At 34.3% G+C, this 14,316-nt stretch overlaps 1 protein-coding gene across 1 annotated transcript in view; it reads left to right on the top strand.

The window, feature by feature from the left end:
• Positions 1 to 9,547: 9,547 nt before the first annotated feature.
• LOC116350827 (nuclear polyadenylated RNA-binding protein 4) overlaps positions 9,548 to 14,316 on the top strand; it is a 105,274-nt gene continuing 100,505 nt past the window's right edge. The window contains exon 1 of the mRNA XM_031782797.1: positions 9,548 to 11,306. Coding sequence (XP_031638657.1) covers positions 11,212 to 11,306 — 95 coding nt within the window. The 5' untranslated portion in view covers positions 9,548 to 11,211. The remainder of the gene's footprint in view (positions 11,307 to 14,316) is intronic.

Below are 14,316 nucleotides of genomic sequence, written 5' to 3'. Positions count from 1 at the left end.
TCCTTCGCCCTTTTTTTACAATCACCCCCATATTATTTCGTTGTATTCGCTCAAAGAATCACGTATACAATTTTTTTTCCTCGTTCGCTATTATGTGATTGCATTTTTCTCTCCATTTTATTTTAATACTTCATTTTTATGTTCCATTGAAAACATCGCAAACTCGACGCGCTTTTACAAACTATTTTCAGTACTAGGAAAAATTAATACTGAAACTCTTCCTCAAAGGTAAATAATGGCTTAGCTTACTAATGGGTTATTTTAGTTCCATTCAAGCGGCAGGAAAAAAAAGTATGCATTTCTGTATTACAAACAATTTCTGAGTAATATCCATGTTAGAATCTAGAAATACAATATGCATTTGTTCACTTTAGTGCTTTAAAAATTTTTGAAATATCTACCTCAAACGATGTAGTTTACACCATTAACATTTAACAAGTTTCGAATGCATTACACATCAGTGGAATACAGTATCAATTAGACAGTAATAGTATGTTATTATTATGTGTTTGAATCTCTTCACAATGTAAATCGCTCATTTACACGATTAAAGGGAAAATTAAAATCTTTTATTCTGCAATGGCATCAAAAACTGTACGCATAGATGGTATAAATCAATTTCGAGACACAGCCTGCATCTGCAAAAAAACCATAAAGTGTCGAGAATTTTTTTTAGACTGTACCATGTTTTTGCCTCTGACAAAGAAAAAAACGTTGGCGTAGAAAATGCATGGTCAATATGTGACATGAATGGTTCAGTCAGTATCAGATGACCAATAAAAAATGACTAATCGCTCACACCAGCCAATGAAACACGCATCACATGCAAACGACATATTTTTCTAATTAAAAACACTCGTTCATTTCGACAGAGAAAAAATGAAGCCAGACATCGATCGTCGCATCATTTTCTCATATATGACGTCACTGACAAAAACAAATGATAAAGACGACTAACGATGGAATAAACTCTTCCAAGTACACATCTCCATTACATACACATACACACACATCTGGCCTATTTCAAACCGCATACACGAGAATTTAAAATTAAATCATTGGACGACCACGATTTTACCCGCACATTGCATGCCTTTATGTAAGTGAAATTTATTTAGTTTTTTTTTTTCATTTTCGGCACTTTTGTTAAATTGAAATCGGCTAAAGTCAAAGCGGCGACACTTTATGTGCAAAACGTGTATCGTTGAATTCTGTTTGCACTTGAAACATTAAACAAAAATTGTTGACATTTTTCCTAGCACTGCATCGTCATGCCGTTTATTACCTCCGCCTAAGCCTAGCTTTTATGTTTACTTTTAATTCAACGTTTTTACAGGCACAATGAATTTTCCAGCGAAAAAAAAATGTCTGCAAGGCTTTGGATTCACTCGTTGGAACACTTTTACATAAATAATGTCATGTTCGAGAAGAAAAAAGTGTGTACATTTGTATTTTATAAGCAGCTTCAACAGCCCAGCTCACAGCAACATTTTTGTTTTCTTTTTGAACCGTATACGCAATTGCACAGTACTCAACCTTTTCAATATTAATGTGAAAGTAGATTATGAAAAGCATTTTTAATTTTGAAAAAAAAGAAGAAAACTTTATTTCCCTATTGAAACCTTGAGCTTATTTTAAAATCAGAATTCTTCGAGGATCGAAATGTGGCGATGCCAACAAATGTTTTGTGAATCCTTTCACCATTTACGCAGATCAAAAGAATGACAAGTGTTTGTATTTTTATCCACTAAAGCGAAATTCGTAGAGATAAAGCAGTTTTGCTTCTTTTCTTTCACTTTTGCGTCATTCATTGTCTCGCAAATGCAGTGAACACTCAGAAATACACAGAATATAACGAACAGGAAACTATGAGGGCTTATGTTATGCTTTTTAATAGCCGTTTAACGCTTTGAGTTCACCGTGCTGTTTATACGCTTTTCAGATTGAATACCATGTATATGATTTGCTTTTTCCAGCAACCACCGATGACGCATCTATTTTACATGATTTTTCACTCAGAAGCTTGCGACAGCAAATGTGTATTTCAATTTCTAAAGATACAAGCTAACAAAATCTAAAACAGATTCCATTCTATGCTAAAACGCTGATCACTTGTCAATTTAACTTAAAACAGCGAAAACACGATTGACACCAGAAATATATACAGAATGACAACCATACAAATTTCTTTTCGATTCAAATCATACCCAAACTCGAACATATTCGAAACATCATGTGTCATTCGGATTGACATGAAAATAAATAAATTTATGACGAGATATTCATAAGCAAAACAATGGCATTGGAGCGAGCTAATCAGCAATGGAAATCATTGTTTCCATTATTAAATGGACATATTTCCCAATATAGTACAATAATAAAATTGACAACAGTAACGCTTGCACATGTTACCAAGTAAAATATGAAGCGTTCTATCTCTAGAATCGGTACTTAATTACGACAATAAAATAGAGCATCATTCATGCATTAACATTTTATAGTTGAGATTGTATCGGTATAAATTTTAGTTCATAAATTCTTACTCGCTAAACTGGGATAATTTACAATCGTACAATCACTGAAAAATCAATCTTCATTTACAGCGAAAATGAGTGAAACAAATAAGCGAGGATTACATTACGACAGTTTCAATATTTTGATTGATCAATTCAAACGAACATCCCAGAACATGTCCGGTAATTTGTTGATATTACGAAAAAAATATATAAATCGTTTTCAGCAGAACATATTTGATAGTAGTTCTATTGTTATCGATACATTTGATGTCGTCTTGACATTTCATTTTAGTCACTCACACACAGAGAGAGAGAGGGGGAGAGAGAGAGAGACGCACGCACATTGGGACTAGTATCTGCATTAAGTGACATCATTTGCAGCAATATCAATGAGCATTACTCGATCGCAAGAGTGAATAAAGAGTAGAAAAAAAATGGACCTTTAATGGTTGGTGTCTAGTATCTGCATTTTATTGTGTGCCAATAAAGTGGGTGCCATTTGATAAATTATTCGGTGACAATCTATTGTACCACACAAAAAAAAAGAGATAAAGTGTATTTGTAAGTGGTGAGCAATGGCCACATAATTCGCAAGCACCACACACATAAAATGTCAAGCATAAAAACCAATCGCAAATCACAATGATACCCTTTTCATTCAAACTCTCTGTTCGAATCTATAATCGCACACACCGGCTCTCTCCCATACACACACACATTCACTGCTGGTGGTTCTTTTATGCCATTTCACGCTATTGAACAATGAATGTATTGATAAATGACTGGTAGATAAATGGGCATTAACATTTAACGATACACACCAAGTTGCGTCGAACATCGTCGTCGTCGTCGTCATCGAATAAGAAGCTCCACTAATTTTGCTGCAATTTATGTGCAATCGAAAGGAGGGTTAAAAACTAGATTCATTTCATACTTACACCCTGTTTCACCTTTGAATCGAAGATTAAGAATTTAGCTACGAACATTTTACCACTTTCTTTTTGTCGCTTTTCTTCTATTCAAAGTCAAATGGAAGAAGACGCGCGGCAAATGAATGACGAAGAACTACATGTGGCGCAAGGGAGATATGTTGTACACGTTTAGAAGCCGTTTCATTGTCATCACCAACAATGGCACATAGTAATTCACACTCGCTGGTAAATTAAAGTGAGTGTCTCTCTGTCGGGTTTGAATTTCATGCACACATCAAGGGTTGCTGCCAAATTTAGATGTGGATGATTCTTTTCAGTGTCGATAAATTTTATTGGATAATTGTACGAAAAGAATTGAGAGTACGTTTCGACACTTTCCAAGCACAATGCTCATTGCAATTGCTCACATGTGTATATGTGCTCACTCTTCCTCTATGTATTGTGGTGAAAATGGTCTAAAAATCTTTGTACGCCTTAATTAAATGGCAACAAAATTGAACAAAATAAAACAGAAGAAAAATTCAATTAGAGCATTTCGCTTTTTGAACGACACACACACACACACATCTTATAAGCGCATTCTTTTTCGCAATTTATGTATCCTGTATTTACTAAAGGTGAATTCTACCATTTATAACATTTACTTAATGACAATTGCCGAATGATGATGCTTTTCTCTGCTCATTTTCATCCGAAAAAAGCGTCATTGTGCTTCCAATATCTGATGGACGAAACATAATAATAATCGTAAAACACAATTGTTAACGCTCAACAATCAAATGTGATTTGTTTTTATTTTTTTAAATTCACACGGAAAACGGCATTTAACCTAACTGTTGACAACCAAGAAACGCTCATTTTAATTTAACTTCAAATTGCCGTGGAAATGGCAATTTCATAAATTGAATGACTAAATGGAAATTTTCCTCTAAAATGTATTATTCGAGTCTCTCGTTTTTTTTTTGTCTGCTAGAAGCAAAGCGAAATCAAAATTGTACAGAGAAAAAAACTCAAGAATGTTCTAATAAGAAAAACTGATTATAAATTAAGTAATTTATGGACGTTTTTTATTACACTATAACGTAGTGCTCATTTAATAAGAAGTAGACTCGTGTGCATATGAAACTATAGGTGTTTTTCATGTTGTATAAACGGTACGCATATCATCCGATGCTGTTGCCGCACTAAAATTCAATCTCTGGCAAGAGAATGGATAGCAAAATCGTGTCTGCAGCGAGTTATCTCTGAAATTTCCACGTCATTAAGTCAATTTGTAATAAGAAGTATCAGTCGCTTTATTGAATTTATTATGAAACGTCGCACCGAAACGACTCACAGATACAAAAAAAAAATCTATCATTAAATCTTCGTTATGATTTGTGTGCGTGTTTGCATGGTGTTCGGCTAAAACCATTCAGTGGTTGGCAACGTCCTCCAAAAATAACAACGCAGTGATAGTGAGCCAATGAAAGAACGTTTAATGAAGTTTTTTTTCGTAGTGATATTTTATGTAAATGTCTAGTAGTCCTTTTTATGTGGCGGGATCGAGTTCTACGGAATAAAATCATTAAATTTCCTATGCCACAGCCGCCAGCCCATGGTAAAAAAACCAACCACAGTTTTTGTCCGGGTTGCTATGAAAATGCATTTAATTTTCGATATCACAGCTTAATGACATTTTTTCCCGAAACGTTGATACTAGTTGATTTCTTCGTAGATGATTGTGGCCAGTGCGCCGATTTTGTGGTGTGCAAATTGCGTGATATCAAAGGGCAACCGATATAATCAAATGATAAAAATTAACCATTTAATTAATTTCCAACGCATTTTTTTTGGTTTTTGGAAAAACAGACTGGTTCAAGTTCAAATGTTTATTCCACGATGTACAGAAGAATGACGATGGAACATCATTGAATTATTTCATACATAGCTATCTATGATGCCGTTCATACTGCCAGTTTTACATGAAAACTACGCATAATTGAATTCAATAATAAGTTTATGTTTCTTTGTAAACAATTTATTTTGTGTGAAGAGGAAAAATAACAGGTCATTAATTAAATTCTTAGATTCAGTAATTTAATATAAAGAAATAATAATTTGATACCGTCAAACCGAAGGATGTAACAATGAAAATAATGCAAAACGTATTATATTCAACGTTAAATAATTGCGGCGTAATAGTTTGAATCGTTTAAAAAAATCTAGTTGACTGACGTCACTATACGAACTGCTATTTTGTATCATTCTGCATTCATTATTTTCAGACCATGCGAGTCAGAGAAATATTCAGTCAGACAATTTTTGCGAGTCTGAGAAATATTCAAATATTTGTACAATAGAATTTTTTACTAAAATTTCTGCAAACATTTGATTAGTTGATGGGATTTCTTTGCTTTGCTGAATGCTGATGATAAAATGTATGATTTTCGTTTCTTGCAGTAAAAATTTGAAATTCAATAAAATTTCTCAAGGTAATTTTATTCGATGAAATAAAGCACGTGTCGCCCAAAAAACTATTAAATTTTTGCAGAAAAATAGAAACAAAATTCTCTAGTATGGAAATATAAGACACACAAGGCGAAAGTAACATGAATATTACATTATAAAATAACATGAATATCACATCACATCACAAGCAAAGAGCTGTTATCTGATTTTCCGTGTGCAAAATACGATAAAAATTTATTACAAAATAACACAGATTCACTTATGATTTGCTTACAGTTTCGTGCTGTTTTGTTTATTTCTTTTGGTGATTTCGTTGATAAAACACGTCATGTTGTGTGCCATTTTATCCATCGAAAGGAGACAATTTTCATGTTTAATGTCATTACGAGTGTTATCGAAGGCAGTGCCAATGCAAACATTTTCTATGCGAATTAAGAGAATATTCGCGAATGAAAATTGGAAGGTGCAAAATTGCAAAAGATTTTGTCATGTTTGTTGCGCCTCCATATAAAGGAATCGCATATCATGTTTGCTAATATTTTTTATTGCACCCACTCGTTTCTTTAAAGAAAATACCGATTCCATTCAGATCAGTTCATGTATAATCTATTTTATGAAAATTCACTTATACATTCCAAAAAGAGTGAGGAAAAAATGCAAACATGCACGACAAAAGAAAAACAATACAGTGAATTTTTGCACGCAACCAGCGGAAAAGAATTCAATTTCTTGTAAGGGAAATTGAATTAAGTGTTACTGAAGTGAATTTCATTAACTTTACAAGTGATAACAACGCTGTAACGAGGGTCGTTTGGTTTTAACAAACATTGAAAATGAATTTTTTTAAACGTCGTTTACGAGTTTTTAATTTGTGTGGAATTATAAAGAAAGAATTTATGACAATGACAAGTTTTAGATCGTTCAATAACAAGCTATGACAAACAGCAGTAAATAATGATAATTTTGCAGTGATTACAATAAAAAAAGGCGCTACAAAAGTTGCCATGGAGCTCATTTGTTATGCTCGCTAAAATAATTCAAGCAAATTTTCGATGAGTCTGCTTTTGACGTGCGCCGGCAAAGCGGAATCGATTCATTTCTATACTTTGTCACAAAAACTTCCATGATAAGTCAAACAAAGCACTTTTTACATCGAACGTAGTTTGTACACATTTCAGTGAAAGTTCGATTGACCTTATCTTAAAGTGAGCACATGCCATAACATTGATACCAAAAGAAGAGAGTATTGTAGGTGTTTTATCATAAATATGGCACATTTCATCGGCACAAAAACGCAATTTTCGTTCATTTTTGTGTATATACTCTAGAGAAAGTACCCAAATGCATAAAAGAAGATTGGATACTTTTCCGAATAGCTCCCCAACACAGTACGCAATAGAATGTGACAATTGAAATTGATTCAATGATGGTAGCAAATAAAATGGAAAGTTGTAAAAGTAAATGGTTTCATTTAGTTTTCACGCTGTGTCCAATTTGAGTTGATCCAATCGAGAAATAGAACCAGGAAGAACTACATATATATGTTTTGAAGCGCTGCGACCATCCTTAAAGAAATTGAAATTCTCAAGTGAATAAACTCGTAACTTTTTCTGCTCTTTCATCGTTCATACACCATTCGTACGTGTGCATCACAATGTTCTCATTCATCGTCAAAATCATTTACTAATTATATTTTCAGTTTCTTTAAGAGCATGACACGTTTCCAAATGTCACAAAAACATTTTCGTATTTTACACAATTTTCCGCCTTTTCGAACAGTTTTAACCGTGCGTTTTTATTGAAGAAGAAGCGAAAGGATTCATTCATTTTCTTGATTCGCTGCACATAATGGTTTCTCGTTCATTATTTAAAGTCAACAGCACACACAAACTTGTTACGGCTTCTGCACGTAAACTGAATGCAAAATGGAAATTCTTATGGTTTATTATATTAGCGCCGCATTTAAAACTACTTGTACTTTATTTTAAATTATGTGGCTCGCAGACACGATAAATTTGTAAGTGGTGAATGTATAAATTTATAATTGTGTGCGTTTTTTTCCATAACCTTTGAAATTATGAATGAGCGCTTTGTTCAAATAAAAATAACTCTCTTTCTCGAAAAAAGAAATATGGAAAAATTTGGAATTTACTTGGAGAAATATGGTTTTTGTCGGTCTTAATTTCCTTTACATGAAACTAATTGGCGTTAAATATATTGATGCAAATCAACGCGTGCAATGAAAATGCGATGGATGAAAAGTGCAAAATGTTAACATAAATTGTTAATCGCTTAACACGGCGTAACAAATTGATGGTTGGTTAACTCTAGAAGAGAAAAAAAAAAACAATGTCGTGACCAAAATCAAGTTAAAAAAAGCATCGAATTGTTTCACATTCCCGGCAAATATTTTAATATATGCACTGCGTGTGTACACTGTATAAGCTGAAATCCAATTATTTTGCTTTTAAATTGGATTAGAAATGGACATTCATTCATTCACCTATTTTAGAATGAGACTTCATATAAGGCTTCAATTGTAATTTCAAGCATTCAACAATGGCACCATTTTCATATCTAACGTGATAGATTGATATAAATTGAAAAAAAATGTTCATGGTATTGATCTGATTTTAGATAATAATTGGTAAAAACAACGACGACAAAAATGCTACAAATGCTGTCGTTTAGTGTACGCTTAGTGTGTACACAACCTAAACATGTAATTTTCAATTATGATTACATCAAACATGCAACTCTTTGACATATTGCAATGTGAGCCGATGGTTGAACGGATGAGGTGAGACTTATTTAAGGCGTAACATATCCTGTGCAAATGCAAATCAATACAAAACGCAATTCCACACGGTAATAGTTGTCCATTGGTCGGTATAGGTTGAAGGGTTAATCAATTTCATACATTATTTGTAATGTTAAATGCAAATTGCAATGAATAAATCTTAAAAGCCGTAAAATGTATTCATTCTTTCGTCTTTGTAGTGTGCATTAAGATTTTCTATGAAAAAAAATGATACATTCAAAATGGGCGCTGTGTATTCAAAACAATTGGGCAAAAACACGCCGTCAGCGCTGGCAGTGGTGAGTATCGTAAACTTCACGGAGCATTCAGAGTGGGAAAAAGAGCGAAACTTCGTTGTATTTGATTTTATACACAAAACGTTAATTTGCGGCAGCTGTCGCACGTACCGAAATTCTTTTCATATTTTCGCAGTGTTGCCTCTCTCCGTCTCGCATACCTCTCTCACACAAACGTTGCGTTCACTGAGAACATGCGACGCCAAAAAATGTGTATACTGAAATCACCAATGTACAAACATAAACACACAAAATTCATGTGAAATGCGCTCTCTCAGCATTTTATATACTCACACCGAGTATACCTGTTTTGTTCTCGCTCGTTCAAACATTCGTTACGAATAAATCGATACGCGTGAACAAGACAACTCAAATAATGCTCGAAGAAAGCGTCACAAGAGAGAGACATTGTGTACATATAGGGGATTGACGGCAAGAGTAAGAGAGACAAACGGTAAATGCAGAGACGTGCGTTTATATGAACCGCACACAATTTACGCTAGACACTGCGATGCCTCAACACAAACACATACTTCAGTCCGGTTTCAGCCGTTGCATAGTGAGTATTGTTTGAGAGCGAAAGCGTTTACAAAATTCATACCGTTTGTTGAGTATTTCACTGTTTTAAATTATTTGCTAGAAAAGAACAAAAAAGTATATTGCAAAGAGTCCAACGAGCAAGAAATTTGAGAAGTAGACGAAGGCAACAAAAAAATAAACTAGTGAATTAGTTTGAATTTTTATTGACACCATTTGGAAAATTCCATTGTACTGGAATCGAACAATTCATTAACAACGACTTGTGAAAATGCCAACACGGATCGTTTATTGATGCTAAACATCTTGGATACCAAATCATCTCAAGAATTAAAAAGAATTTTATGTGAAACGATTCACCAAATTGAAACACAAATCGATTTTTAGAATCGAAATCAAAGGGAACTTCGTTTATGCGTTTCATTACCAGTAGCGTGTAGGACAGATTAAATAGCAAAAAAAAAACTACCCAAGCATCCCGTAAAATTAATCCATTGAGGTTGTGGGATACGTCGTATATTTTGTTGGTTTCATTTATGCTATGAAAGCCCTTTGTCTCATCGAGAGCACATTACAATCGTACGAGATATTCGATTTGTTGTTGTTTTTTTTGTAATTTGTGAATATATAACATACAAGTTGTGTGTTTAGCGTGTATCACATCTCGGCTGAAAATCGCACCAATTGCAAAGAAGAAGGAACGTGAAGCGACAAAAGAATAAAAAAAGAACGAACTGTAAGCCGACGAAGGAATTGAAGAAAACAAACGCATAAGAGCACAGAACACAAAACAAAAACGGCAAAAAAATTTTGAGGGAAAAAAAACGTGTTGAAAAGGAAAAGAGAATCGACAACAAGCTAAAACGAAAACTATTGCAATCCATTGTTACAACGCAAAGAGAGAGAAAAAAATCATTTGTCGAATACAAGCGAATGGATAGCGTGTGTGTAACATAAGAAATAAAAAAATAAGAAGGAAAAAATTTCATTTGAAACTAACTACACAAGAGAAGAATTTCTTTGTGTTGTTCATTTTGTTTGGATAGAGATATAACTCACATGTGGTGCATCCATCAAATACATTCCGAAACATAAAATCAATTCGATCATTTTAATGTTTGTGTGCTTGTCTCTGCATTAAATGTACCTTATATCCATTTAATATTGTGACTTACAATCACAGTTGAACATCTCGCCAGTCAAATTCAATAATACAAAGTAGTGTGTATGTGTGTTTACAGTTTATGAATTTCCATTTATTTGTATTTGCTGAAGTATTTCGTGATTAAATTTCACAAACCACATGCAAACAAGCCGAACGAAAAATTATTAAGCATTTCGAACAGCAATAACAGCAAAGAGCAATTTCGCAGTGCACATCATAATTTTTGATCGCGAAATTAAATTCAATTAAAAGTTAAAACAGCCGTGGAAATTCTATTGTTTATCCCTCTATAAGCTAGAACGAGCACAGTGATTAAATATAAAATCGGTGTTATAAAAGCAGATGAAAAAAAATCGAAACGTTTTTCAATTAAATCAGCCGAAACAAAGTACGTGTTTGGTGTTCTAATAGAAAACTCAAACGAAATACAGTGTAGTTCAGGTACGAGATATACATAAATATAAAAAAAAGAGATACAATCATCATCAAGTCAGAGCAGGACGAACCGATAAAAATGTTGTTTGAAAATCCAGCAGTAGCGGCAAAATTGCCATTCCCATACACAGTGCCACCACCGATGCAGGCGGCCACTGCAGTTCCACAACTAAGGTAAGAACTTTTACAAACTGAGTAAAAAAAATACCAACTCACTATATTTATACACCAACAACGAGAAGAAATGGGAGAGAGAGAGAGAGAGAGAGAGAGAGAGAGAGAGAGAGAGATGAAAAGACGAGAAATGTGCTCCGACCATCGAATACGAAACACCGACCAATACAAAAACGAAACAATAATCGACGTACTTGCGCTTATCGAAAAATGTGTAAACACCCGACAAAAGGTGCTAAATTCACAAGCATGCAACGAATTTCCAATATCATTTCAAAATATCGACTTTTGTGTCGACGAATTTTGGTTGTGCTTCACAAAACAACACAAATGGGTATTGAATAAAGGCGTAAAAATGTCCATGTATTTGAATAAAATTCGATTCGAATGCTAATGATAGAGCGTTTGCTAAAAAAAAAATTCCGTCAAAGACGGAAATGTGAAATGCGGCCGACGCGTGTTTGTATCCAATGCCAAAAGAAGTGTAAAAATCGCATTTCATGCAATACTCATTCGATCCATCGAAATGACGGTCCAAAACGTTTGGAATTTGTTTATTGTTGATTCTGTATGTGTAATTATGATGGTTTCCAATGCCAACCATTTGTTCGATTGTTGTTATGCGATTTTTTTTTATCCACCACGTACATAATGACATTAGGCTGTTTTCTTGTGCTCGTACATGGTCTCATCGCCTTCTTCGTCGTTGTCGTCGTCGTTTTCTTTCTCCAATGGATGTTCTACCAAATGGAATGTGCTCGGAAATTGAATAGAGAATAGCGAGCGATTTAGTATTGGTGACGCAATCATAAGAAAAGGGCCCGTGGATCTACGAATGGGAAAATAAGTAACGCACCGCAGCTGAGAGTAGAAATGGCATAGTGAAACAAGTCTGTTTGGCAATCGTTTTCATTACGTTTTTTATTGCTTTTTACATCATTCTTGTAGTCGTACGAAATCTTAACCATTAGATTACTGCTTAACGGCAACACTGAAAACATGTCCTTTGTCTGAGTTGTGACTGTGTTTAGGCACAAGCAAAACACTTTTTGTATATCACAACTAAAACCCAAACATAATTCCGTTCGATGCGAAGCGCACGATTTCATAACATCTAGTGAGTTTTATATTCGCATGGAAATGAAACGAAATATTCATGATATGTACAGAGCAGAGCAGCAGCAGCAGCAGTAGCAGCAGCATATTCAAAATACAAAACAAAGGGGAAAAAAATCTCTTGGTTTGCAATGTTAGTGAAGTTGTTGTTGTTGTTGCGGCAGTGTACATGAATCGATCGCTCGTGAAGGTTTTCTTTTATTTCTCTCGAGTTCTCATGCTAGTCTGAGTATAGGCAGTCAGTGGCTGTGGTTGTAGCGATGCGGTGTGCGTGTATTTCTTGCGTTTTTATATTATTGTGTTCGCTTTCGAATGGTTTGGCCAGGAATATGGCAGACCGACAGAGATAGAGTGAGAGTGAGAGAGAGAGAACGAAAATCGTTGTGAGCATGTGTATACAGCATTTTATTCACAGCATAACGCCATCCATCCGACAATCCAACTTTACTGTGAGTCTTTTGTCGATGCGAATGACGTTTTATACTATTGCCTATGTGCTTGTACTTGTGTGTATGCTACACGAATTGATTGCATTTGTAGTTGTGTGCGACGCATTCGAACAATGGTTGATGGTTGTTCGATGGATGAAAACATTCTTTGTGTTGTTATGTGTATTGAAGCTGGTTGCATCGCAGAAAACAATGCTCACAATTCATGATGTCCAAATGACTGACTTGCGAATATATTTCACGACGTAAAAATTGAAATGCTTGACAACGTCGTATCGAGCAAATGAACAAAGTAAGCATTGTTGTCTATCTCTCGAATCGATATGAAATGAAATTTTTTGAATATCCATAAGCATACGAGACCCAAACAAAAAACTCCAATCAACTGTTTTGGAAAAAGCAGAATGGCGACAAAAGAAATATACACACACTTTGTCTGGGTAGCCCGAATACGTGATATGTAAATTTCATTCTGAATATTTGTTGCTTTGCCGAGTTTTATTTACGTATTTTCTGGTTCATGAAATCAGCAATTCTATTGAAAACAAGTCGTTTGAAGTAAATCATTGTTATTTTCCTATCGCGTCGTTGCATTAATAGATTTTTAAGTTCACATCTTCAAATTGTAATGATGTAAACGTTCTTTTTGGCATTTTTGTAAGTCTATTTATTTGGCCATTGTGTTTGCCCTCCATAATACTTGAGTCGAAATATTCTAAACGTTTTCGATCATTTATTACCACTCCAAATTCCATGGACAACATGGATGGAAATAAAAAAAAAAATGAAAAGGGAATGTGCAAAACACGAATGGCCAAACTCACTCAAACATCGAAAATATATGAACTAGTTGGTTGATCCTGGAAATAAGAGAAAAAAAAACACACACTGTAGTTTTGATTGCATGGTTCTAGTTTTTTTCGATATCCGCTTCTGGCAATTCGTGCAATCATATATCAAAGAGTAGAGAGAAAAAAGTTCACATCGTTCGTGATGTGCTAGAAGTAGTACACTTTTCCGCATTCCCAGTGAATTTATGAGAATTCTGAATATTATGGCATCTTTTACAGTTTTTGCGTGCCTTTTTATCCATCGAGCGAGAAAAAAGTGTGACTGATCATCATGCTTTCACTTGAGAGAAAAAAAAGAACATGTATAATATTACGACGAAAAAGGGTACATCATTATGGAAAGAAAATCGAATTTGTTGTTTTTTTCTCGCTTCCCTGTATTTACATATTTGATGAGCACCGGATAATTGCTATTGTCAAGCCACGTAAAATAAAAGAGGACGACTCTACTTTAATTCTCGTTTCATTCGGCCGGAAACTTCATTATTCAAAATTGAGTTCTCCTAAAACGTAAAGATAAAAGACGATCAAATACTTCAAGTATTTTTATCTACAAGAAAAACACAAAAAGTGATTGATTTCGTAGTTGACACA

This window comes from Contarinia nasturtii, unplaced genomic scaffold, assembly GCF_009176525.2.
Source record: "Contarinia nasturtii isolate CC-2019 unplaced genomic scaffold, AAFC_CNas_1.1 Cnas_scaffold_4311, whole genome shotgun sequence".
Classification (NCBI taxonomy): domain Eukaryota; kingdom Metazoa; phylum Arthropoda; class Insecta; order Diptera; family Cecidomyiidae; genus Contarinia; species Contarinia nasturtii.
The sequence above is the reverse complement of the archived record's forward strand: the minus strand, read 5'-3'. Positions and strand labels throughout refer to the sequence as shown.